At 52.8% G+C, this 27536-nt stretch overlaps 1 protein-coding gene across 3 annotated transcripts in view; it reads right to left on the bottom strand.

Annotated features, from left to right (window-relative positions):
* rab11fip4a (RAB11 family interacting protein 4 (class II) a) overlaps positions 1–27536 on the bottom strand; it is a 73937-nt gene that overhangs the window by 32936 nt on the left and 13465 nt on the right. For all 3 annotated transcript variants that reach the window (XM_063030883.1, XM_063030884.1, XM_063030885.1), the window contains exons 5-11: positions 25319–25492; positions 24222–24356; positions 21570–21605; positions 21063–21156; positions 11021–11124; positions 3237–3377; positions 680–761 (exon numbers count right to left, since the gene is read on the bottom strand). In XM_063030883.1, coding sequence (XP_062886953.1) covers positions 680–761; positions 3237–3377; positions 11021–11124; positions 21063–21156; positions 21570–21605; positions 24222–24356; positions 25319–25492 — 766 coding nt within the window. The remainder of the gene's footprint in view (positions 1–679; positions 762–3236; positions 3378–11020; positions 11125–21062; positions 21157–21569; positions 21606–24221; positions 24357–25318; positions 25493–27536) is intronic.

Raw genomic sequence — 27536 nt, 5'->3', positions numbered from 1 at the left:
GCAGAACCTTGTCACTCGTCCTACCCATGTCATTGGTAGCTACATGGACCACGACTTCTGGCTGTTCACCCTCCCACTTAAGAATGCTGAGGACTCGATCTGAGATATCCCAGACCCTGGCACCCAAGAGGCAACATACCATCCGGGAATTTCATTCTCACCCACAGAACCTCCCGTCCATTCCCCTCACTAATAAATCCCGTCACCACAGTGTGCCTCTTCTTCCCTCTTCTCTTCTGAGTCACAGAGGCAGCCTCAGTGCCAGACCTGACCACTGTGACTTTCCTGTTCGATCACCACCCCCCCCCCACCAGACAGCATCGAAAGTGCACTGGCTCCTTAACCCCTTTCCCCTTCCTGACTGTCACCCAGTCTCCTGTGACCTGCACCTTGGGTATAAGTACCTCTCGATATGTCTTATCCATCACCCTTCAGCCTCCAAAATGATCCAGAGTTCACCCAGTTCCAGCTCCAGCTCCAACTCCTTAATGCGGATTGTTAGAAGCTGCGGCTGGGTGTACTGCTCGCACTAGAGGTCTCCCTGCTCTCTCACATCCTGCAAGAGAAGCATTTCACTATCCAGCCCTGCGGCCCTACTGTCCCAGCAGAGAAGGTTAAAAACGAGCCCCTACCCCGCCCCCCTCATCTCCCACCCCCACCCCTTTCCCCTACCCCTCACCTGGTCAAGCCGCTGGGTTTGGGTCTTCAGCCGGCTGGCTGTCTGTCTCAACTGCTGTGACTCCTCCTCGAGCTGCTGGGCCCTGAAAAAGAAAGAGGGGATGGGCACGTTACCACCGGGCCAGGTGAGGGGTGAGGGGACGGGCACATTACCACCAGGCGGGGTGAGGGGGTGAGGGGGGGACGGGCACGTTACCACCGGGCGGGGTGAGGGGACGGGCACATTACCACCAGGCCAGGTGAGGGGATGGGCACGTTACCACCGGGCGGGGTGAGGGGACGGGCACGTTACCACCGGGCCGGGTGAGGGAGTGAGGGGACGGGCACGTTACCACCGGGCCGGGTGAGGGAGTGAGGGGACAGGCACGTTACCACCAGGCCGGGTGAGGGAGTGAGGGGATGGGCACATTACCACCGGGCGGGGTGAGGGGGGGGATGGGCACGTTACCACCAGGCCGGGTGAGGGGGTGAGGGGACAGGCACGTTACCACCGGGCCGGGTGAGCGGTGAGGGGACGGGCACGTTACCGCCGGGCCGGTGAGGGGTGAGGGGGGACAGGCACGTTACCACCGGGCCGGGTGAGGGGGTGAGGGGGGGACGGGCACGTTACCACCGGGCCGGGTGAAGGGGTGAGGGGGTGACGGACACGTTACCAGCAGGCCGGGTGAGGGGTGAGGGGGGGAACAGGCACGTTACCACCGGGCCGGGTGAGGGGGGATGGGCACGTTACCACCTTGCCGGGTGAGGGGACGGGCACGTTACCACCGGCCCAGGTGAGGGGACGGGCACGTTACCACCGGCCCAGGTGAGGGGGGTGGGGTGGTCGGTGGGGAATGTTTGATGACGGTCAGTGGGGGTGTTTGGGGACAGTCATTGGGAGTGTTTGGTGACGGTCAGTGGGGGTGTTTGGGGACGGTCAGTGGGGGTGTTTGGGGACGGTCAGTGGGAGTATTTGGGGACGGTCAGTGGGAGTGTTTGGGGACGGTCATTGGGAGTGTTTGGTGACGGTCAGTGGGGGTGTTTGGTGACGGTCAGTGGGAGTGTTTGGGGACGGTCAGTGGGGGTGTTTGGTGACGGTCAGTGGGGGTGTTTGGGGACGGTCAGTGGGAGTGTTTGGGGACGGTCAGTGGGGAGTGTTTGATGACGGTCAGTGGGGGTGTTTGGGGACGGTCAGTGGGAGTGTTTGGGGACGGTCAGTGGGGGTGTTTGGGGACGGTCAGTGGGAGTGTTTGGTGACGGTCAGTGGGAGTATTTGGGGACGGTCAGTGGGGAGTGTTTGGTGACGGTCAGTGGGAGTATTTGGGGACGGTCAGTGGGAGTGTTTGGTGACGGTCAGTGGGGGTGTTTGGGGACGGTCAGTGGGAGTGTTTGGTGACGGTCAGTGGGAGTATTTGGGGACGGTCAGTGGGGAGCGTTTGGGGACGGTCAGTGGGAGTGTTTGGGGACGGTCAGTGGGAGTATTTGGGGACGGTCATTGGGAGTGTTTGGTGACGGTCAGTGGGAGTGTTTGGTGACGGTCAGTGGGAGTATTTGGGGACGGTCAGTGGGAGTGTTTGGGGACGGTCAGTGGGAGTATTTGGGGACGGTCATTGGGAGTGTTTGGTGACGGTCAGTGGGAGTATTTGGGGACGGTCAGTGGGGAGTGTTTGGGGACGGTCAGTGGGGGTGTTTGGGGACAGTCATTGGGAGTGTTTGGGGACGGTCAGTGGGGGTGTTTGGGGACGGTCAGTGGGAGTGTTTGGGGACGGTCAGTGGGAGTATTTGGGGACGGTCATTGGGAGTGTTTGGTGACGGTCAGTGGGAGTATTTGGGGACGGTCAGTGGGAGTGTTTGGTGACGGTCAGTGGGAGTATTTGGGGACGGTCAGTGGGAGTGTTTGGGGACGGTCAGTGGGGGTGTTTGGGGACGGTCATTGGGAGTGTTTGGTGACGGTCAGTGGGGGTGTTTGGGGACGGTCATTGGGAGTGTTTGGGGACGGTCAGTGGGGGTGTTTGGGGACGGTCAGTGGGAGCGTTTGGGGACGGTCAGTGGGGGTGTTTGGTGACGGTCAGTGGGAGTGTTTGGGGACGGTCAGTGGGAGTGTTTGGTGACGGTCAGTGGGAGTGTTTGGGGACGGTCAGTGGGGGTGTTTGATGACGGTCAGTGGGAGCGTTTGGGGACGGTCAGTGGGGGTGTTTGGTGACGGTCAGTGGGAGTGTTTGGGGACGGTCAGTGGGAGTGTTTGGGGACGGTCAGTGGGGGTGTTTGGGGATGGTCAGTGGGAGTGTTTGGGGACGGTCAGTGGGGGTGTTTGATGACGGTCAGTGGGAGCGTTTGGGGACGGTCAGTGGGGGTGTTTGGTGACGGTCAGTGGGAGTGTTTGGGGACGGTCAGTGGGAGTGTTTGGTGACGGTCAGTGGGAGTGTTTGGGGACGGTCAGTGGGGGTGTTTGGTGACGGTCAGTGGGAGTGTTTGGGGACGGTCAGTGGGGGTGTTTGAGGACGGTCTTTGGGGAGGGGGTGTTTGGTGATGCTCAGTGGGGAGGGGTGTGCTCTGGAGGGGAGGAGGCTCAGATGAACCTGGAGTTGAGGGTGAGGATCTCCTCCTCCTTCTGACGCTCGAGTCGGCTGAGCAGCTGTCGCTGTCGTCGCAGTTCCTGCTGAAGCTCCTCTTGCGCCCGGCTCTCCTGTTCCCGCAGCTGCTCCTCCATTGCATGTACCCTGTATGGGTGAGGTCAGGGTCAGACACAGAGAGACAGACTGACCCTTACCCCACACACACAGATACACACCCTTGTATGGGTGAGGGCAGGGTCAGACACAGACACAGACAGACAGACTGACTGACCCTTACCCCACACACACAGATACACACCCTGTATCGGTGAGGGCAGGGTCAGACACAGAGAGACAGACTGACACTTACCCCACACACACACACACACACACACAGACTGACCCTTGCCCCACACACACACACACAGACTGACGCTTACCCCACACACACACACACACACACACACACAGACTGACCCTTGCCCCACACACACACACACACACACACACACACAGACTGACGCTTACCCCACACACACACACACAGACTGACGCTTACCCCCCACACACACACACACACACACACACACACACAGACTGACCCTTGCCCCACACACACACACAGATACAACACAGACACACACTCACACACACACAACACGGACACACACTCAGACATGCACACACATACACACACAGACACACACTCTCACACTGACACACACTCACAACACACACAGACACACACACATACAGATGCACACAGACACACACTCACAGACACAGTCACACACTCACACTGACACACACAGACACACAGTCACACACTGACACACACACACTCACACACAGACACAGTCACACACGGATGGACACAAACACACTCTCACATACGTTCGCACCCTGCAGGGGGCGGTCAGATATGTAGTCTGACCTTCACACCCCAAATTCCACACAACCCCCTGACTCTTCGTCACACTCAGCACCACACACACAAAACTTCACACCACACCCTATGGGAGTGTTGGGTCAGACAATGCGGCCCGATCACACACCACACCCACCTGTACCCCAAACCCCACCACTCTGCCCCCTCCCCACCCTGCAGAGACTGGAGTTCGGACCATCCCTACTGCTCTCATCCACCGCACACCCCTCATACCCATTCCCACCCTGTGGGGGCCAACATGAGACTCAAGGCTTGTCTGCACCCACTGATCTATCCCCACCCATCACCCTGTAGCAACGTGATCACTCAAGCCGATTATGATGCCCTCCGAAGAGATTGTCCGTTGGCCGGAGAGGCTACAGTGTGGACAAGAGTGAGTGGTGGCTGCGGTTAGCAGCTGAAGTGTCCAGTTGCTCAGTGTCTCCATTCACCGCTGCCGCTCATTCTCAGCGGTCAGCAGGGGGCGCTCTCATGTAGCGCAGCTCCCTTTTGAACAGATTTCCTCCAGGTCCATCTAGTGAGTGCAATATCTTCCCAGTTTTTACATGTAAGCTTGAGTTTCTTCAGGATCATTTTGATGTTCAAAGTAAATTCATTATCAAAGTACATGTATATTACTATATACAACCCTGAGATTCATTTTCTTGCGGCCAAGACAGAAAGAAATACAATAGAATCAGTGAAATGCCACTCTCAAGACAGACAAACAACCAATGTGTAAAAGACAATGAATTATGCATGTATTCAAAACACAAAATGATAATAATTAATAAATAAGCAATAAATATTGAGAACATGACATAGAGCATAGAATAGTACAGCACAGTACAGGCCCTTTGGCCCACAATGTTGTGCCGACCCTCAAACCCTGCCTCCCATATAACCCCCCACCTTAAATTCCTCCATATACCTGTCTCGTAGTCTCTTAAATTTCACTAATGTATCTACCTGCACCACTGACTCAGGCAGTGCATTCCACACACCAACCACTCTCTGAGTAAAAAACCTTCCTCTAATATCCCCCTTGAACTTCCCACTCCTTACCTTAAAGCCATGTCCTCTTGTATTGAGTAGTGGTGCCCTGGGGAAGAGGCGCTGGCTGTCCACTCTATCTATTCCTCTTAATATCTTGTATAACTCTATCAGGTCTCCTCTCATCCTCCTTCTCTCCAGAGAGTAAAGCCCTAACTCCCTTAATCTCTGGTCATAATCCATACTCTCTAAACCAGGCAGCATCCTGGTAAATCTCCTCTGTACCCTTTCCAATGCTTCCACATCCTTCCTATAGTGAGGCGACCAGAACTGGACACAGTACTCCAAGTGTGGCCTAACCAGTTTTATAGAGCTGCATCATTACCTCACAACTCTTAAACTCTGTCCCTCGACTTATGAAAACTAACACCCCATAAGCTTTCTTAACTACCCTATCTACCTGTGAGGCAACTTTCAGGGATCTGTGGACATGTACCCCCAGATCCCTCTGCCCCTTCACACTACCAAGTATCCTGCCATTTACTTTGTACTCTGCCTTGGATTTTGTCCTTCCAAAGTGTACCACCTCACACTTCTCCGGGTTGAACTCCATCTGCCACTTCACAGCCCACTTCTGCATCTTATCAATGTCTCTATGCAATCTGTGACAATCCTCTACACTATTCACAGCACCACCAACTTTTGTGTCGTCTTCAAACTTGCCAACCCACCCTTCTACTCCACATCCAGGTCGTTAATAAAAATCATGAAAAGTAGAGGTCCTTGTGGGACACCACTAGTCACAACCCTCCAATCCGAATGTACTCCCTCCACCACCACCATCTGCCTTCTGCAGGCAAGCCAATTCTGAATCCACCTGGCCAAACCTCCCTGGATCCCATGCCTTCTGACTTTCTGAATAAGCCTACCGTGTGGAACCTTGTCAAATGCCTTACTAAAATCCATATAGATCACATCCACTGCACTACCCTCATCTACATGCCTGGTCACCTCCTCAAAGAACTCTATCAGGCTTGTTAGACATGATCTGCCCTTCACAAAGCCATGCTGACTGTCCCTGATCAGACCATGATTCTCTGAATGCCCACAGATCCTATCTCAAAGAATCTTTTCCAACAGCTTTCCTACCACAGACGTAAGGCTTGTTAGAGTGAGTTTTTCAGGATAGATGATTTGTTTACACAAATGAATTTGGCCACCAGACTTCTATTTGACCTTTTGACAAAGTACCGTGGACTGAGTCCACAACAACGCGCTTCCTAAAAGGGTGTGAATACCAGATGCTTCTGGTGCCGTAGTTTGACCTGATGCTGTAGTTTCGAAGACAGTATTATCTATACATTATAAATATTAATTGTCTTCTATGTTAGCACGGGAAATACCAAATAAATGTATTGTGGATTTAATTGCATTCCTAAAGGCTGTAGATACCAACCCAGACATGTTGGCGTCGAAAGGAAAGGATGGAGTTAGGTGATGTGATATTTCGTATGTAACTTCAATAGGGAGCATTGTCTATGCCTTTTTAAGTAGCGAATGCCTTTGTGTTTAGTATATAAATATCGATCCCACACTGGGCTAGCAGACCTATCTAGCGAAAGCGTCTCCGTCGGTATGATGCCTGCTGTACCTTCTTGTGTCAAATAAAGAAGCTGCTTTGTATCTACCAGTGACTCTGTCTCTCTGGTGATTTCATCCACGTTACAACAAGGCTCACTGGTCTATAATTACCTGGACTATCCCTACTAACTTTTTTGAACAAGGGGTCAACATTCGCCTCCCTCCAATCCTCCAGTACCATTCCCATGGACAACGAGGACATAAGGATCCCAGCCAGAGGCTCAGCAATCTCTTCCCTCGCCTCGTGGAGCAGCCTGGGGAATATTCCATCAGGCCCCGGGGATTTATCCATCCTAATGTTTTTTAGCAACTCCAACACCTCCTCTCCCTTAATATCAACATGCTCCAGAACATCAACCTCACTCATATTGTCCTCACCATCATCAAGTTCCCCTTCATTGGTGAATACCGAAGAGAAGTATTCATTGAGGACCTCGCTGACTTCCACAGCCTCCAGGCACATCTTCCCACCTTTATCTCTAATCGGTCCTACCTTCACTCCTGTCATCCTTTTGTTCTTCACATAATTGAAAAATGCCTTGGGGTTTTCCTTTACCCTACTTGCCAAGACCTTCTCATGCCCCCTTCTTGCTCATCTCAGCCCCTTCTTAAGCTCCTTTCTTGTTACCCCATATTCTTCAATAGACCCATCTGATCCTTGCTTCCTAAACCTCATGTATGCTGCCTTCTTCCGCCTGACTAGAGTCCTTGAAAGTGTGTCCATTGGTTGTAGGAACATTTCAGCGATGGAGTTAGTGAAGTTGAGTAAAGTTATCCCCCTTTGCTTCAGGAGCCTGATGGTTGAGGGTAATAACTGTTCCTGAACACGGTGCTGTGAGTCCTGAGGCTCCTGTTGCTTCTTTCTGATGGCAGCAGCGAGAAGAGAGTTTGGCCTGATGGTGGCGGGTCTCCTGCCGTGTAGATGTGCTCAGCGGTGGGGAGTACTTCATCTGTGATCGAGTGGGCTCTCACCACTACGTTTTGTAGGATTTTCCATTCAAGAATATAGGTCAGACAACCCGAATAGGCGGACCGCGCCGACCCATTGGCACTTACGTGATCGTGATCGCACCTGTCATAACATGTAAATGAAACGCGTGCTGCTCTAATTGATTTAAACCTCATCCCACACCGTACACCTGACCTACGCCCCCGTAGAGCGTCTAAATCGACTTAATCTGCAATTACAAGGCGACAACCACACTGTTGCGGACATGTATGAGGCGATTGAAGCTTTCCGGTCAAAGCTGATCCTTTTGGAGAGAGACATTCACGGGACAAACATCCCACCCTGCAAAACCTCATTTTAGGGAGGTAGCACCATCAATTTCCGGGAGAGGTGGGATGTCTGCAACAGAGTAGCTCCTTAGCAACTAGCCAGCTAGTTTAAATAACCTTAGCTATTGCTAATGAACGAATGACACCTGTTAAACTCACCTCAACATGTCTTTTACAGTCTTAACCCACCATGGGCAATAGAAAAGTCACTGTTGCAAACAGTGCAGCGAACAACACTGTCATTATTTTGACCTCTATTAGGCAGGGGTACACTTTAGTGTAGTCTGGGGTGACGTACGTTTTATATTTTCTTTTTTGGAACACTCTCCCATGGCGCGCTCTCTCTCGCTCGCTCTCATGCTCTCTCTCTTTCTCACGTTCTCTCTTGCTCTCGCTCTCTATCGCGCTTGTTCTCTCTCTCTCGCTCTCTCTCACACTCTCTCTCGCGCGCGCGCTCGCTCTCTCACGCTCTCTCTTGCGCTTGTTCTTTCTCTCTCACGCTTGTTCTCTCGCGCGCGCTCGCTCGCTCTCGCTCTCTCTTGCGCTTGTTCTTTCTCTCTCACGCTTGTTCTCTCGCGCGCGCTCGCTCGCTCTCGCTCTCTCTTGCGCTTGTTCTCTTTCTCTCTCTCACGCTTGTTCTCTCTCGCGCGCTCTCTCTCGCTCTCTCTTGCGCTTGTTCTCTTTCTCTCTCGCTCGCTCTCTCTCGCTCTCTCTTGCGCTTGTTCTCTTTCTCTCTCTCACGCTTGTTCTCTCACGCTCTCTCGCGCTTGTTCTCGCGCTCTCTCGCTCGCTCTCAAAAAAATTGATTTCCAGGATATTGTATATATGCGGGCATCAGGGAGCCGTTATCAATATGCGGGAGACTCCCGGAACTTCCGGGAGAGGTGGGATGTCTGCGTCTGCGGGAGCATTGCGAGAAGAACGAAATGCGGGAGGATCCAGTGATGAAGGACTTCGTGACGAGCCTGGCAGAAAAATTCAGGAAATGATTTGAAAGCTCCCCTAAACTCTCAGGTGACATCCTCCTCTTCCTGAGACAGCCGTTCTCCGTTTCGGCTGACGGCCAGTGGGCTGCAGAGGCCAAAAGGCTGGTGCCTTTCATAGATGAGGCAACTCTTCAGATGGAGGTCTTGGAAATGGGAACATCTGATTTGCTCAAAGCACAACACAAGGACGTTGGGGTGAGTGACTTTTGGATCAACGTGGTTCCCCGAGCTCAATTCAAAAACACGACAGCTATTGCACTGCTCCTACTCACACTGTTCCCCTCCACGTACAAATGTGAGTCATCATTTTCTTCAATGAACTTTATCAAGAACCAGCACAGAAACAGACTCTCCAATGCACATCTTGGCCAGTGCTTCAGGATTGCCACAACAGAATACAGGCCCAACATCAGAAGGATTGGCTCACCCCGTCGCTGTCACTTCTCTCACTGATCAGTGAGTGAATCAATTTACTTTTGTCCATTTGTCAATCTTATTGTGGTACAATAATATTACAACAATAATCCTGGTAATTTCATTTATAGCTGCACTTCATACTTCAAATGCTACATAGCTTAATTAAAAAGAACAAATAGATTAAATGAGAGAACAGAAACAGTGGAAAAGGCAGTACTACTAAACCCTTTGTGTGGAAGAGAAGTAGTGAAGACTACCATGTTTACAGTGTGTGTGTGTGTGTGTGTGTGTGTGTGTGTGTGTGTGTGTGTGTCTGTGTGCGTGTGCATGTATTTTAAGTCCCAGATGAGTTCTAAATGTGACAGCTGACAGTTGAGATAGCTAGAGTCATAATTAAATGGTTGGTTGGTTTTGGACTAATTTTGTTTCAAGAGTGCATTTTTCTTCTTGTGTGACCCACAACACAGACTTTGAGAATCCCAGGCCTAAATTATTACTACTACTACTAATAACAATAATAATAATAGTAGTAATGGTAATAGCAGCAACAACAACATCTGCCCATAAAGCAACTTACTGGCGCAATGAAGAAAAACCTGGACGTTTTGGCCCTTGGCTTGGCATGCTTGACATAATTTGGCCCCTGTGGAAAACTAATTGGGAAACCCTGATATAGGTGATCCCATGCCAGGCTGTGATGCAGCCCGTCAATATACTCTCCAACATGTATCTAAAGTAGAAGTTGGTCAAAGTTTTAGATTTCATATTGAATCTTTACAAACTTCGAAGGAAGTAGAGGTGCTATGTGCTTTTAAAAATATTATTATTTATTTGAGAAAGGGATGAACTGTAATTGTAGAAAATCCGGGGGAAATGGCACAGACAAGGAGTTCAGTCCAGGGGCTCATCAGCCATGATTACATTAAATTGTGGGAAAGGTTCAAAGGGCCGGGTGGTCCTGGTTCCAGGATCTGATGTGTTCCATGGGTTGGGTTGTAGCTGCTACACACAAACACCTCACACTGTTCAGTTTAACAACAGGATCAACAGCACGGTATCATTTCCTGCGATATCACCTGAGCTATGGTTCAGTATCTGTGGCTGTTGGGTTCATGTAAATTCATGCAACCAGTCAATATACTCTCCATTATGCATCTGTAGAAGTTATTACCTGTGCCCACCAGAGGCTCGCTGACCTCCCTTCAACAGGGAGTGAAGGATCTGTTTGGGGAGATGCGAGTTGGGCATCTGGAAGACATGGCCTATCCATCAGAGATGGTGTTGCTTTATCATGGTGGAGTTGCTGTCCATGTTGGCCTCCTCCTGTACGCTGATATCAGTGCATCTCTCTGTCCAGGTGATCCTCAAAGTCTTTCCGAAGGCTCTTTGGTGGTATCGTTCCAGGGCTTTCAGTTGTCAACTGTAGGTGGTCTATGATTCAGTTCCAACACTCACCACTGCACACACACACTCTCTCTAGGACCCTCACCCCTTCCTCCAGTTCCAGCAATTCCAACGGGACCCCTTGACCGTTTGGTTCCCTCGACCCTCATTTAGGACATTACCTGTGGACCAGGTGAACATTCTCCTGTTTCAGTTTACTCTTCTGGTCGCCCTTAATGATTCGTTCATTCTCCAGCTCCGAAACCTTCCTCTCCAGGTAACACACCTGACAAAGAAAACCCAGTTCAGTGTATTGTCCCATCACACACTCGTGAGGTCAGACACAGAGTGAATCTCCCTCAACACCATCCCATCACACACTCCCGGGGTCAGACACAGAGTGAATCTCCCTCAACACCATCCCATCACACACTCCCTGGGTCAGACACAGAGTGAACCTCCCTCCACACCGTCCCATCACACACTCCCAGTGCCAGACACAGAGTGAACCCCCCTCCACACCGTCCCATCACACACTCCTGGGGTCAGACACAGAATGAAACTCCCTCCACACTGTCCCATCACACACCCCTGGAGTCAGACACAGAGTGAAACTCCCTCCACCCTGCCCATCACACACTCCCAGGGTCAGACACAGAATGAAACTCCCTCTACAGCATCCCATCACACACTCCCAGGGTCAGACACAGAGTGAAACTCCCTCTACACTGTCGCATCACACACTCCCAGGGCCAGACACAGAGTGAAGCTCCCTCCACACTGTCCAATCACACACTCCGAGGGTCAGACACAGACTGAAGCTCCTTCCATACCATCCCATGACACACTCCTGGCGTCAGACAGAGAATGAAACTCCCTCCACACCGTCCCATCACACACTCCTAGGCTCATACAGAATGAAGCTCCCTCCACACTCTCCCATCACACACTGCCAGGGTCAGACACACAGAGAATCTCCCTCTACATCATCCCATCACACACGCCCGGGGTCAGACACAGAGAGAAACTCCCTCTACACCGTCCCATCACACACTGCCAGCGTCAGACACAGAGTGAATCTCCCTCCACATCGTCCCATCACACACTCCCAGGGTCAGACACAGAGTGAAGCTCCCTCCGCACTGTCCCTTCACACACTCCCGGGGTCAGACACAGAGTGAAGCTCCTTCCACACTGCCCCATCACACACTCCCAGGGTCAGACACAGAGTGAAGCTCCCTCTACACTGTCAAATCACACTCCCGGGGTCAGATACAGAGTGAAGCTCCCTCCACATTGTCCAATCACACACTCCAAGGGTCAGACGTAGAGGGAAGCTGCTTCCACGCCATCCCATCACACACTCCCGGGGTCAGATAGAGTGAAACTCTATCATCATCGTCCCATCACACACTCCCAGGGTCAGACAGAGTGAAGCTCCCTCCACACTGTCCCATCACACACTCCCAGGGTCAGACAGAGAGTGAATCTCCCTCCACACATTCCCATCACACACTCCCGGGGTCAGACACAGAGTGAAGCTCTCTCCACACCTTCCCATCACACACTCCCGGGGTCAGACACAGACTGAATCTCCCTCTAAACCGTCCCATCACACACTGCCAGGGTCAGACACAGAGTGAAGCTCCCTCCACACTGTCCCTTCACACACACCCGGGTTCAGACACAGAGTGAAGCTCCCTCCACACTGTCCCATCACACACTCCCGGGGTCAGATAGAGTGAAACTCCATCCACATCATCCCATCACACACGCCCAGGGCCAGACAGAGTGAAACTCCTTCCACACGATCCCATCACACACTCCTGGGGTCACACACAGAATGCAACTCCCTCCACACTGTCCCATCACACACTCCCAGGGTCAGACACAGAGTGAAACTCCCTTTACACCATCCCATCACACACTCCCAGGGTCAGACAGAGTGAAGCTCCCTCCACACCCTCCCAACACATACACCCGGGGTCAGACACAGAGTGAAGCTCTCTCCACACCATCCGATCACACACTCCCTGTGTCAGACATAGAATGAAGCTCACTCTACACCTTCCCATCACACACACCCAGGGTCAGACACAGATAGAATCTGCCTCCACACCGTCCCATCACACACTCCCGGGGTCAGATAGAGTGAAACTCCTTCCACACCGTCCCATCACTCTGGGTCTGACCCTGGGAGGGTGTATTGGGACAGTGTGGAGGGAGCTTCACTCTGTGTCTGACCCTGGGAGTGCGTGAAGTTCCCTCCAACCCGTCCCATCACACACTCCCTGGGTCAGACACAGAGTGAAACTCGCTCTACACTGTCCCATCACACACTCCCAGGGTCAGACAGAGTGAAGCTCCCTCCACACCGTCCCATCACACACAACCGGGGTCAGACACAGAGTGAAGCTCCCTCTACACCTTCCCATCACACACACCCAGGGTCAGACACAGATAGAATCTCCCTCCACACTGTCCCATCACACACTCCCGGGGTCAGATACAGAGAGAATCTCCCTCCACACCGTCCCATCACACACTCCCGGGGTCAGACACAGAGTGAAGCTCTCTCCACACCGTCCCATCACACACTCCCGGGGTCAGACACAGACTGAATCTCCCTCTAAACCGTCCCATCACACACTGCCAGGGTCAGACACAGACTGAATCTCCCTCCACACTGTCACTTCACACACTCCCGGGGTCAGACACAGAGTGAAGCTCTCTCCACACCATCCCATCACACACACCCGGGTTCAGACACAGAGTGAAGCTCCTTCCACCCTGTCCCATCACTCTGTGTCTGACTGTGGGAGGGTGTATTGGGACAGTGTGGAAGGAGCTTCACTCTGTGTCTGACCCTGGGAGTGCGTGAAGTTCCCTCCAACCCGTCCCATCACACACTCCCTGGGTCAGACACAGAGTGAAACTCGCTCTACACTGTCCCATCACACACTCCCAGGGTCAGACAGAGTGAAGCTCCCTCCACACCGTCCCATCACACACAACCGGGGTCAGACACAGAGTGAAGCTCCCTCTACACCTTCCCATCACACACACCCAGGGTCAGACACAGATAGAATCTCCCTCCACACTGTCCCATCACACACTCCCGGGGTCAGATACAGAGAGAATCTCCCTCCACACCGTCCCATCACACACTCCCGGGGTCAGACACAGAGTGAAGCTCTCTCCACACCATCCCATCACACACTCCCGGGCTGGGACACAGACTGAATCTCCCTCTAAACCGTCCCATCACACACTGCCAGGGTCAGACACAGACTGAATCTCCCTCCACACTGTCACTTCACACACTCCCGGGGTCAGACACAGAGTGAAGCTCTCTCCACACCATCCCATCACACACACCCGGGTTCAGACACAGAGTGAAGCTCCTTCCACCCTGTCCCATCACTCTGTGTCTGACTGTGGGAGGGTGTATTGGGACAGTGTGGAAGGAGCTTCACTCTGTGTCTGACCCTGGGAGTGCGTGAAGTTCCCTCCAAACTGTCCCTTCACACACTCCCGGGGTCAGACACAGAGTGAAGCTCTCTCCACACCATCCCATCACACACTCCCGGGGTCAGACACAGAGTGAAGCTCTCTCCACACCATCCCATCACACACTCCCAGGGTCAGACACAGAGTGAAGCCCCCTCCACACTGTCCCATCACACACTCCCAGGGTCAGATAGAGTGAAACTCCATCCACATCATCCCATCACACACGCCCGGGGTCAGACAGAGTGAAACTCCTTCCACACGATCCCATCACACACTCCTGGGGTCACACACAGAAGGCAACTCCCTCCACACTGTCCCATCACACACTCCCAGGGTCAGACACAGAGTGAAACTCCCTCTACACCATCCCATCACACACTGCCAGGGTCAGGCACAGAGTGAAACTCCCTCTACACTGTCCCATCACACACTCCTAGGGTCAGATACAGAGAGAATCTCCCTCCACACCGTCCCATCAAACACTCCGTGGGACAGACACAGAGTGAAGCTCCCTCCACACTGTTCCTTCACACGCTCCCGGGGTCAGACACAGAGTGAAGCTCTCTCCACACCATCCCATCACACACTCCCGGGCTAGGACACAGACTGAATCTCCTTCTAAACCGTCCCATCACACAACTGCCAGTGTCAGACACAGAGTGAATCTCCCTCCACACTCTCCCTTCACACACTCCCAGGGTCAGACACAGAGAGAATTTCCCTCCACACCGTCCCATCACACACACCCGGGGTCAAACACAGAGTGAAGCTCCCTCTACACTCTCCCATCACACACTCCCAGGGTCAGACACAGAGAGAATTTCCCTCCACACCGTCCCATCAAACACTCCCGGGGTCAGACACAGACTGAATCTCCCTCTAAACCGGCCCATCACACACTGCCAGGGTCAGACACAGAGTGAATCTCCCTCCACACTGTCCCTTCACACACTCTCGGGGTCAGACACAGACTGAAGCTCTCTCCACACCATCCCATCACACACACCCGGGTTCAGACACAGAGTGAAGCTCCTTCCACACCATCCCATCACTCTGTGTCTGACCCTGGGAGTGCATGAAGTTCCCTCCACACTGTCCCTTCACACACTCCCGGAGTCAGACACAGAGTGAAGCTCTCTCCACACCATCCCATCACACACACCCGGGGTCAGACATAGAGTGAAGCTCCCTCTATACCTTCCCATCACACACTCCCAGGGTCAGAGACAGGTAGAATCTCCCTCCAAACCGTCCCATCACACACTCCCTGGGTCAGCCACAGAGTGAATCTCCCTCCGTACTGTCCCATCACACTCTCCTGGGGTCAGACACAAAATGCAACTCCCTCCACACTGTCCCATCACGCACTCCCAGGGTCAGACACAGAGTGAAGCTCCCTCTACACAATCCCATCACACACTCCCAGGGTCAGACACAGAGTGAAGCTCTCTCCACACCATCCCATCACACACACCCGGGGTCAGACACAGAGTGAAGCTCCCTCTACACAATCCCATCACACACTCCCAGGGTCAGGCGCAGAGTGAAACTCCCTCTACACTGTCCCATCACACACTCCTGGGGTCAGACACAGAGAGAAACATCCTATGCACCTTCCCATCAAACACTCCGTGGGACAGACACAGAGTGAAGCTCCCTCCACACTGTCCCTTCACACACTCCCGGGGTCAGACACAGAGTGAAGCTCCCTCCACACCATCCCATCACACACACCCGGGGTCAGACACAGAGTGAAGCTCTCTCCACACCATCCCATCACACACACCCGGGTTCAGACACAGAGTGAAGCTCCCTCTACACCTTCCCATCACGCACTCCCAGGGTCAGACACAGATAGAATGTCCCTCCAGACCGTCCCATCACACACTCCCTGGGTCAGACACAGAGTGAAACACCCTCCACACTGTCCAATCACACACTCCAAGGGTCAGACACAGACTGAAGCTCCCCCCACACCATCCCATCACACACTCCCGGGATCAGATAGAGTGAAACTCCATCCACATCATCCCATCACACACTCCCAGGATCAGACAGAGTGAAGCTCCTTCCATACCATCCCATCACACACTCCTAGGGTCAGACACAGAATGAAACTCCCTCCACACTGTCCCATCACACACTCCTGGGGTCTGACACAGAATGAAACTTCGTCTACACTGTCCCATCACACACTCCCTGGGTTAGACACAGAGTGAAGCTCCCTCCACACCGTCCGATCACACACACCCGGGGTCAGACACAGAGTGAAGCTCCCTCCACACTGTCCAATCACACACTCCAAGGGTCAGACACAGACTGAAGCTCCTCCCACACCATCCCATCACACACTCCCGGGATCAGATAGAATGAAACTCCATCCACATCATCCCATCACACACTCCCAGGATCAGACAGAGTGAAGCTCCTTCCATACCATCCCATCACACACTCCTAGGGTCAGACACTGAATGAAACTCCCTCCACACTGTCCCATCACACACTCCTGGGGTCTGACACAGAATGAAACTTCGTCTACACTGTCCCATCACACACTCCCTCGGTTAGACACAGAGTGAAGCTCCCTCCACACCGTCCGATCACACACACCCGGGGTCAGACACAGAGTGAAACTCCCTCTACACTGTCCCATCACACACTCCCTGGGTCAGACACAGAGTGAAGCTCCTTTCACACTGTTCCATCACACACTCCCAGGGTCCGACACAGAGTGAAGCTCCCTCCACACCCTCCCAACACATACACCCGGGGTCAGACACAGAGTGAAGCTCTCTCCACACCATCCGATCACACACTCCCTGTGTCAGACATAGAGTGAAGCTCACTCTACACCTTCCCATCACACACTCCCAGGGTCGGACACAGAGAGTATCTCCCTCCACACCGTCCCATCACACACTCCCGGGGTCAGACACAGAGAGAAACTCCCTCTGCACTGCCCCATCACACACTCCCGGGGTCAGACACAGAATGAAGCTCCCTCCACTCTGTCCCATCACACACTCCCAGGGTCAGACAGAGAGAGAATCTCCCTCCACACCGTCGCATCACACATTCCCGGGGTCAGACACTGAGAGAAACTCCTTCTGCACCGTCCCATCACAGACTCCCAGGGTCAGACATAGAGTGAAGCTCCCTCCGCACTGTCCCTTCATACACTCCCGGGGTCAGAAGACACAGAGTGAAGCTCTCTCCACACAGTCCCATCACACACTCCCGCGGTCAGACACAGAGTGAAGCTCTCTCCACACCATCCCATCACACACACCCGGGGTCAGACACAGAGTGAAGCTCCCTCTACACTGTCCCATCACACACTCCCAGGGTCAGACACAGAGAGAATCTTCTTCTGCACCATCCCATCACACACTCCCAGGGTCAGACACAGAGTGAAGCTCCCTCCACACTGTCCCTTCATACACTCCCAGGGTCAGACACAAAGTGAAGCTCTCTCTACACCGTTCTATCACACAGTCCCGGGTTCAGACACAGTCTGAATCTCCCTCTGCACCGTCCCATCACACACTGCCAGGGTCAGACACAGAGTGAATCTCCCTCCACACTCGCCCTTCACACACTCCCGGGGTAAGACACAGAGTGAATTCCCTCCACACTGTCCCATCACACTCCCGGGGTCAGACACAGAGTGAAGCTCTCTCCACACCATCCCATCACACACACCCGGGGTCAGACACAGAGTGAAGCTCCTTCCACACCGTCCCATCACTCTGTGTCTGACCCTGGGAGTGCGTGAAGTTCCCTCCACACTGTCCCTTCACACACTCCCAGGGTCAGACACAGAGTGAAGCTCCTTCCACACTGTCCCATCACACACTCCCAGGGTGTTTGACCGGGTGGACCACAGTTTCCTGCTGGGCACCCTGCAGGCTTTTGGGCTCGGACCACACTTTGTGGCCCGAGTTCGGCTCCTGTACTCTGCCGCAGAGTGCCTAGTTAAGATCAACGGATCACTGACAGGACCTATCCACTTCCGAAGAGGAGTGCGTCAAGGGTGCCCCATGTCCGGTCAACTGTATGCGATCTGTGTCGAGCCATTCCTCGGCCTTCTTCGGCGAAGGCTGACAGGTCTGGTTCTGCGCGAACCGGACATGAGGGTCGTCCTCTCGGCCTACGCCGATGACGTACTCCTCATGATGACAGACCCCTGTGACCTGCGGAGGATGCGCGAGTGCCAAGATGTTTTCTCGGCGGCATCCTCCGCCAGGATCAACTGGGCGAAATGTTCCGGACTCTTAGTAGGCCAGTGGCAGGTGGACTCCCTGCCGGAGGAGATGAGAGCTTTTGAGTGGAGCACCAGACGTCTTCTCTATCTGGGAGTCTACCTGAGTCCTTCTGGGGAGACCTGGCTGGCGAACTGGCAGGACCTGGAGACAAAGGTCATGGCCCGGCTAGGGCGCTGGTCAGGCCTTCTCAGGGTGCTTTCCTATCGAGGCAGGGTGGTGGTCATAAACCAGCTGGTGGCCTCCATGTTGTGGTACCGGATGGTCACCTTGGCCCCCCCTGCCCCTTTTGTTGCGAGAATGCAGAGGAAGCTGGTGGACTTCTTCTGGGGAAACAGGAAACACTGGGTTTCTGCAGCGGTTCTGAGTCTCCCAGTAGGAGAGGGCGGACAGTCGCTGGTGTGTGTACGCACACGACTGGCGGCTCTCCGCCTCAGGACTCTGCAGAGATTCCTGTACACCGAGCGCCCTCCCAGGTGGCACGTGTTGGCGACTTTCTTCCTCCGGAGGGGCTGCTGCCTTCACGAAGATATGCAGCTACCACCGGCAGGCGTCAGCCGTGCTGCTTTGCAGAGGCTGCCCGGCTTCTATCAGGACCTACTGAGAGTCTGGAACATGGTTGCCTCAGGCCGGGAATCCCCTCCTCTGGCAGAGGGCGGGGTCCTGGCCGACCCTTGCCCTGCCTCAGCGGATGTCGGTGCGGCTCAGGTGTGTGGATCGACTCAAGCTGAGCTGCTCGTCGGGCCCAGGCCCCGCAGCCTTACCCGAGAGACGAATCCACACAACTTGAGCCGTCTTTCATCGACACCCACAATCCCATTCAGGGATGCAGGCAGGAGGTACCTTTATGGGCTGCTGCTCCACACCCTCCACTTCCTAGCCTTTGTCCACCATCCCGACACGCCATGGCGGTCGGTCTTTCCACCTGGAGGTGAGGGGGGTCCCCAATGGAAGTCCCTTTACAAGGGAGTCCTCCCCATGCACCTTGGGGATCTCGGCTGGAGGGTGCTGCATAAAGCGGTGCCCTGCAATAAGTTCTTTAGTCTGTACACGGATCTCCCAGCCGCGTGTCACTTCTGCGGGCTGGAGGAGACCGTGTACCACATGTACGTGGAGTGTGTGAGGCTGCAGCCCCTTTTCGCGTTTTTGCGTGGGCTGCTTCTCGCCTTCTGGTTGCATTTCAGTCCCACCCTATTCATATATGGTCATCCAGTAAGGAGGGGGGCACAGAGGGATGAGGATGTCCTTGTCAACTTGCTCCTGGGGCTGGCGAAAATTGCCATCCGTGGCTCCTGGAAAAGGGTGGCAGGAGGTTCTCCCCGGGCGGACTGCCTTGCTATGTTTAGGGGGTATGTTCGTGCCCGGGTGAACATTGAAAAGGAATACGCACAGTCCACGGCGACCGTAGAGGTGTTCCGGGACCGTTGGGCTCCGCGGGGTGTAAATGCCATCATTGATGAGGATGGCAATATATTGGTTTAAGATGTATTGTCTGTTTGTAGTGTAGTAAATATGTTAGTCACTGGGTTTGTAAATATTGTATAGCACCGACATGTGTAATAAAGAATTTTGTAAAAAAAAAAGGGTCAGACACAAAGTGAAGCTCTCTCTACACCGTTCTATCACACAGTCCCGGGTTCAGACACAGTCTGAATCTCCCTCTGCACCGTCCCATCACACACTGCCAGGGTCAGACACAGAGTGAATCTCCCTCCACACTCGCCCTTCACACACTCCCGGGGTCAGACACAGAGTGAAGCTCTCTCCACACCGTCCCATCACACACTCCCAGAATCAGACAGAGTGAAGCTCCCTCCACACCGTCCCATCACACACATTCGGGGTCAGACACAGAGTGAAGCTCCCTCTACACTGTCCCCTCACACACACCCAAGTACATGGAGCTGCTCCCCGATGGTGTGGTCTTTCTCCCAGCAGTGACCATCAGGCTGTGTTAGAGCTTTTCAAATGTGGGATGTGGCCACATCCTGCAGGGCGCTGTATACCATGGGAGAGGTTACAGTCTGTCTGAGAGCGTGAAGCAACATAGAGTGTTCCTGTACACACAGCCCCAGCCAGGTAGCTGGTAACAGTCTGTCTGAAAGTGTGAAGGGACTGTTCCTTTGGTTCCAGTCAGATTTCAGCCTCATCCCCCTGATCCTTGGGCTGATGTGGAGGATTGTTGGGGGAGGTCAGTCGGGGGACCCCTCTCATCAGGCTGTTTCTGGGCTGGGCCTGTGTGGTCAGTCATGGGCCCAGGCAGTGGTCAGCTGCAGGCTCCTGCCCCCTTCCAAGGGTGTGACTATGCCTCCAGGCAGTGGGAACAACAGGGTGTAGAGTGCATCTCAGACAGACAGAGTTGCAGTTTATTTTAAAATGTAAATGATGTCACTTTAAAGAATAAAATCTCATGAAATGAGCAGCAAGTAACAGTCGGTCTGCCTCTCACCTTCTGGGCGATGTCGTCCTCACAGGGGTCGATGGTGTCCCGGAACAAGTCCTCAGAGCTGTTGCTATTGTAGTTACTGGTGTGGAAGAGTTGTCTTGGGAAGGAGAGACCAGAGATTATTGTCTCAGCAAACCGTGGTCTGAGAGAAGTTCCCACACCCCCAGTGCTCCAGCTGTAACTCCCAGCACGACCAGCTGACCTTCCCCCCAACACCCCTCCAAAAAAGTCCAGGCCCCAGCACCCCGCACCCTTGCTGCTCCTCTCTCCATCCCGGCGAGGTGGATTGCCTGGTTTCTCTCTGTTACGATGTCTGTGCTTCCTGTCACTTCCCTGCCCCCTTCACACCAGCCCCTCCATTCATCATTAAAGTGGATTGCAGGGAATTCACCACCACTGGGGAAGAGTAGGCAGATGCTATGAGGTGTGAAGTTGTGGTAGGGGTGGAGAGGGGTTTGGGAAAGAGAGGAATGGGAAGGGGTGGGGAAGAGAGGGAGGGGTCAGTCTCACCTTCCAAATGCTGTAGATGACAACTTCCTGCTGGAGCTGGAAAGGCAGAGATAGAGAAAGTTACAGATCAGTGCATGGATGCACTAACCATAAAGCATAGGAACAGAATTAGGCCATTCAGCCCATCAAGTCTGCTACGCCATTCCATCACAACTGATTTATTATCCTTCTCAACCCCATTCTCCTGCCTTCTCCCCGTAACCTTTGATGCCCTGACTTATCAAGTATCTATTAACCTCCAGCTTATATATCCCTCTATCCTGAGGCTGTGCCCCGGGGTCCGAGACTACCCCACAATGGGAAACATCCTTTCCACATCCACTCTATCGAGGCGTTTCAATATTTAATGGATTTCAGTAAGACACCCCCTGATCTGTCTTAAGTCCTTCTGCAGACTCCCAGCTTCCTCAACCTGACCTGCCCCTCCTCCTACCTTTGTATCTTCTGCAAATTTGGCCACAAAACCATCAATTCCATCATCCAAATCATTGACATAGAGCATAAAAAGAAGTGGTCCCAATACAGACCCCTGCAGAACAGCACTAGTCACCCATGGCCTCGTTTATTCTAACTCTTAGCCTCCTGTCAGTCAGGCAGTCTCCTGTCCTGTAGTACCATTGGTTCTTATCTGGTTAAGCAGCCTCATGTGTGGCACGTTGTCTAAAAATCCAAGTAAACAACATCCACTGACTCTCCTTTGTTTGTCTTGTCTGTTACTTTCTCAAAGAATTCCAACTGATGTGTCAGGCATAATTTCCCCTTAAGGAAACCATGCTGACTTTGGCCTACTTATCAAGTACGCCAAAACCTCTTTCTCAATAATGGTCTCCAACATCTTCCCAATCACTGAAGGCTAACTGGCCTATAATTTCCTTCCTTCTGCCCCTCTACCTCTTAAAGAGTGGAGTGACATTTGCGATTATTCAGTCCTCTGGAACCATTCAAGAATCTAGTGATCAAGATCATTACTAATACCACCACAATCTCTCCAGCCACCTCTTTCAGAGCCCTAGGTGTAGACCATCCGGTCCAGGTGACTTATCTACCTTCAGACCTCTCAGCTTCACAAGCAACTTCTCCTTAGTAATAGTAACGAAACTCACTTCTGCTCTCTGACACTCTTGAATTTGAAGTCTGCTAATGTCTTCCACAATGAATACTGATGCAAAAAAAAAGAGAGACTTTTCATCCCTCTTCCATCCGGGAGAAGGCTCAGAAGCTTGAAGACTCGTACGGCCAGATTTGGGAACAGCTTCTTTCCAACTGTGATAAGACTGCTGAATGGATCCTGACCCGGATCTGGGCCATACCCTCCAAATATCTGGATCTGCCTCTGTTTTTTTGCACTACCTTACTTTCCATTTTTCTATTTTCTATTTATGAGTTATAATTTAAATTTTTAATATTTACTCTTGATTTGTAATCCAGGGAGCGGGAAGCGCAGAATCAAATATTGCTGTGATGATTGTACGTTCTAGTATCAATTGTTTGGCGACAATAAAGTATAAAGTAATTAATTTCATTTGCCATTTCTTTGTCCCCCATTACTACCTCTCCAGCATCATTTTCCAGTGGTCCAATATCCATTCTCACCTCTCCTTGATTCCTTATATATCTGGAAAAAAAACTTTTGGTATCCTCTATTATGTTACAGACTAGCTTCCCTTCAAATTAAATCTTTTCGGTGCGATTGCTTTTTAAGTCGCCTCCTGTTGGTTTTTAAAAGCTTCCCAATCCTCTACCTTCTTATTAATTTTTGCTCTATTATCTACCCTCTGTCTTTGACTTCTCTTGTTAGCCACAGATGTCTTTAGAGTACTTTTTCATCTTTGGGATGTATCTATCTTGTGCCTTCTGAATTGCTCTCAGAAATTCCAGTCATTGTTGTTCTGCTGGTCTCCCTGCTCATGTCCCCTTCCAATCAACTTTGGCCAGCTCCTCTCTCATGTCACTGCAATTCCCTTCACTTTTCTGTAATACTGATACATCTGACTTTATCTTCTTCCTCTCAAACTTGCAGAGTGAATTTATGATTACTGTCTCCTCAATGTTTCTTTATCTTAAGCTCCTGATCAAATCTGATTTAATACACAGTACCCAATCAGGAATTGCCTTTTCCCCTAGTGGGTTCAACCACAAGCTGTCCCAAAAAACCACCTCATAAACATTCTACAAATTTCATCTCTTGGGATCCAAGACCAACCTGATTTTCCGAATCTACCTGCATATTGAAATCCCCCCATGACATTTCCCTTATTACATGACTTTTCTATTTCCATTTGAAATTCATATGCAACATCCTGCTGGTATATAACTCCCATCAGGGTCTGACTACTGACCAATGCCATCCCATCCACACTGTCCACTAATCACCCTCACCCACATCTCCCCTCAACCCCAACCCAACCCCCTTCACCACCCCACCCTCAACCCCAACCCAACCCTCTTCACCACTGCCACCCCCAAACCCTCGCTCCCCATCAACATTGACTGCCTCTCACCCCACCCACCAACACCAACACTGACCACTCGTAACCCCCCTCACCACCATGCCCAATGCCTCACACATCACCACCCAGACAGACCACTCTCCATCTCAACCCCCCGCCCCACCCTTTGCAGTCCAGTTGCCGTGGTGACAGCCTTCCTCACCCTTCGGCCTTGAGCTTGCGGAGCCGGGTCGCCAGGTCACTGAGCAGATCGATGCGGCGGCTACACTGAGCACAGAAAACTTCGAGACCCGTCCTGGGAGAAACGGCTCCCCCTCTCCGCGGGGTCTGTCCGGCACTGCAGGCATGAGAGAGTCACCGCTGGGTGTGTCACACTGTCCCTCTCCCCCCCATTCCCCTCTCCCCCTTCCCCTCTCCTCCACCATTCCCCTCTCTCCCCACCACCCCTCACTCCCCCTTTCCCCTCTCCCCCTTTCCCTCTCCCCTACATTCCCCCCTCCCCTACATTCCCCCCACCATTCCCCCCTCCCCCCTCCCCACCATTCCCCTCTCCCCCCACATTCTCCTCCCCCACCATTCCCCTCTCCCCCCACATTCCCCTCCCCTACCATTCCCCTCTCCCCAACATTTCCCTCTCCCCATTCCCCTTTCCCCACATTCCCCTGTCCCCACATTCCCGTCCCCACGTTCCCCTCGCCCCACATTCCCCTCGCCCCACATTCCCTTCTCCCCACATTCCCCTCTCCCCACATTCCCCTCCCCATTCCCCTCTGCCCCCTTTCCCCTCTCCCCCACATTCCCCTCTGCCCACACATTCCCCTCTGCCCACACATTCCCCTCTCCCCCATATTCCCCCCTCCCCCACCATTTCCCTCTCCCCCCACCATTCCCCTCCCCCACACCATTCCCCTCTCCCCCACTCCCCTGCCCCCACATTCCCCTCTCCCCCCACATTCCCCTTTCCCCCCACATTCCCCTCTCCACGGGGTCTGTCCGGCACTGTAGGTATGAGAGAGTTGCTGCTGGGTGTGGCCCACTCTGTCCAGTGGGTGGGGAGACAGAATACTCCAGCAATACCAGGTTCTACGAACACCCAAGAAAACCCACAAGGTCACTGGGAAGAGTGCAAACTTCAGACAGACAGTATTGAGGATGGGGATGGAGTCCAGGTCCCTGGGGCAGTAGTGCTATGTGCACAGGGGTAGGGGTAGGGGTCAATTCCCCGCCCCCCCCCCCCACATTTCAGGCACAGCAGTACTGATCATTGCACTGCCGTGGTGGAAGGTTGCTGTGACTCACCTGGAGCACAGGGACGAGCCCAGGTCAGAGCAGGCATGTGTGCGTCCCTCCTCGTCGGCAGATGGACTGCCTGGGGACACGTCCCCCTCCCCATAATCCTCAAACTGTTCTTCGCCGCTGTGTAGGGAGCTCACCGCCGGTGACACGTGTCCGCTCTCCACGCAATGGCTGTTCCTGTAACATAGGTAGCACCCAGTCCCATCCCGGCACAGCACTGGTCTGCTGTACAGAGGAGTACTGCACAGGGGGCGTGGTATACAAGCAGTACGTTGTACAGGAAGTACAGAGTACAGGTAGGGCAGTGAATGTGATGTCCAAGTTGGGCAGTGTACAGGGACTGAGGTGTACAGGCAGGGTAGAGTACTTTGGGGCCATGCACTGGGGATCGGTGTACAGGTGGGGCGGTGTAGAAGCAGCGTGGTGTACAGGGGTTGATGTGTACAGGGCTTTATGTGTGGTGTACAGGGCTTGATGTGTGGTGTACAGGCAGTGTGTACAGGGGTTGATGTGTACAGGCAGTGTGGTGTACAGGGACTGAGGTGTACAGGCAGCATGGTGTACAGGGTTGATGTGTACAGTCAGTGTGGTGTACAGGGGTTGATGTGTACAGGGTTTGATGTGTACAGGCAGTGTGGTGTACAGGGACTGAGGTGTACAGGCAGCATGGTGTGCAGGGGTTGATGTGTACAGTCACTGTGGTGTACAGGCAGTGTGGTGTGCAGGGGTTGATGTGTACAGGGACTGAGCTGTACAGGCAGTGTGGTGTACAGGGGTTGATGTGTACAGGCAGTGTGGTGTGCAGGGATTGATGTGTACAGGCAGTGTGGTGTACAGCGGTTGAGGTGTACAGGCGGTGTGTACAGCGGTTGATGTGTACAGGTGGTGTGTACAGGGGTTGATGTGTACAGGGCTTGATGTGTGGTGTACAGGCAGTGTGTACAGGGGTTGGTGTGTACAGGCAGTGTGGCGTACAGGGGTTGATGTGTACAGTCAGTGTGGTGTACAGGGGTTGATGTGTACAGGCAGTGTAGTGTGCAGGGACTGAGGTGTACAGGCAGTGTGGTGTGCAGGGGTTGATGTCTATGGGTAGCACGGTGTACATGCAGCATAGTGTACAACAGTTCAGATGTACAAGTGGTGTGGTGAACAGGCGTACTGGTACACACAAGTTTAGGTGTACATGGTTTGAGATGTACAGGCAGTGTGGTGTACACAGGGTTGAGTTGTACAGATGGCGTGGTGCACAGGGGATATGGTGTACAGTGTTTGAACTATATAGCCAGTGTAGTCTACAGTGATTGAGGTGTACAGGCAGCATGGTGTACTGATGTTAAGGTGTACAGGGGCTGAGATCTACAGGTGGTGTGGAGCATGGGTTGACTTGCACAGATGGCGTAGTGTACAGGGATTTAGATGTACAAGTGGTTTGGTTTTCAGGGGCTGACATGTTCGGGTGACATGGGGTACAGAGGTTGCTGGCAGAATGGTGTACAGAGGTGTACAGCTGGTGTGGTATACAGACAATGAGCTCTACAGGCAGAGTGGAGTACAGGGTTTGTGGTGTAGAGGGTTTGAGGTGTACAGGGGATGTGGTGTGCTGGAGTGATGTGTACAGGAGGTGTTTACAGGGATTGATGTATATAGGCAGCATAGTGTACAGCAGTTGAGGTGTAAAAGTTGAGTGGTGTGCAGGGATGAGGGGTATAGGTGACATGTTGTACAGAGGTTGTAATGTACAGATGGTGTGATGTACAGGGTTGAGGTCTACAGGCTGTTTGGTTTACAGGGGTTGACATGTTCAGGCAGTGTGGTGTACAGAGATTGAGGTGTACTGATGTTGTGGTTTACAACTTTTGAGCTGTACAGGTGGCGTGGTGTACAGGGGTTGAGTTGTACTGGTGGCATGATGTACAAGGATTGAGGAGTACAGGCAGTGTGGTTTACAGGCATCGATATATATGGGTGGAGTGGTGTACAAGGGTTGAGGTATATTGGCCACATGATGTATAGGTGGTTGGTTGTACATGTGTTGAGATGTACAAGCGGCATGGTGTACAGGGATTGAGTTACCTGTAATATACTCACTGTACACCTCAAACCCTGTATACCATATCACCTGTACACCACATTGCTTAACACTTCAATCTCTGTACACCTCACTGCCTGTAAACCTCAAATGCCGTACACCACAGTGCCTGTCCACCTCAGCCCCTGTATA

This window comes from Mobula hypostoma, chromosome 22, assembly GCF_963921235.1.
Source record: "Mobula hypostoma chromosome 22, sMobHyp1.1, whole genome shotgun sequence".
In the NCBI taxonomy this organism is placed as follows: Eukaryota; Metazoa; Chordata; class Chondrichthyes; order Myliobatiformes; family Myliobatidae; genus Mobula; species Mobula hypostoma.
Note: the sequence above shows the minus strand (reverse complement) of the source record. Positions and strands in the feature narration are given on the sequence as shown.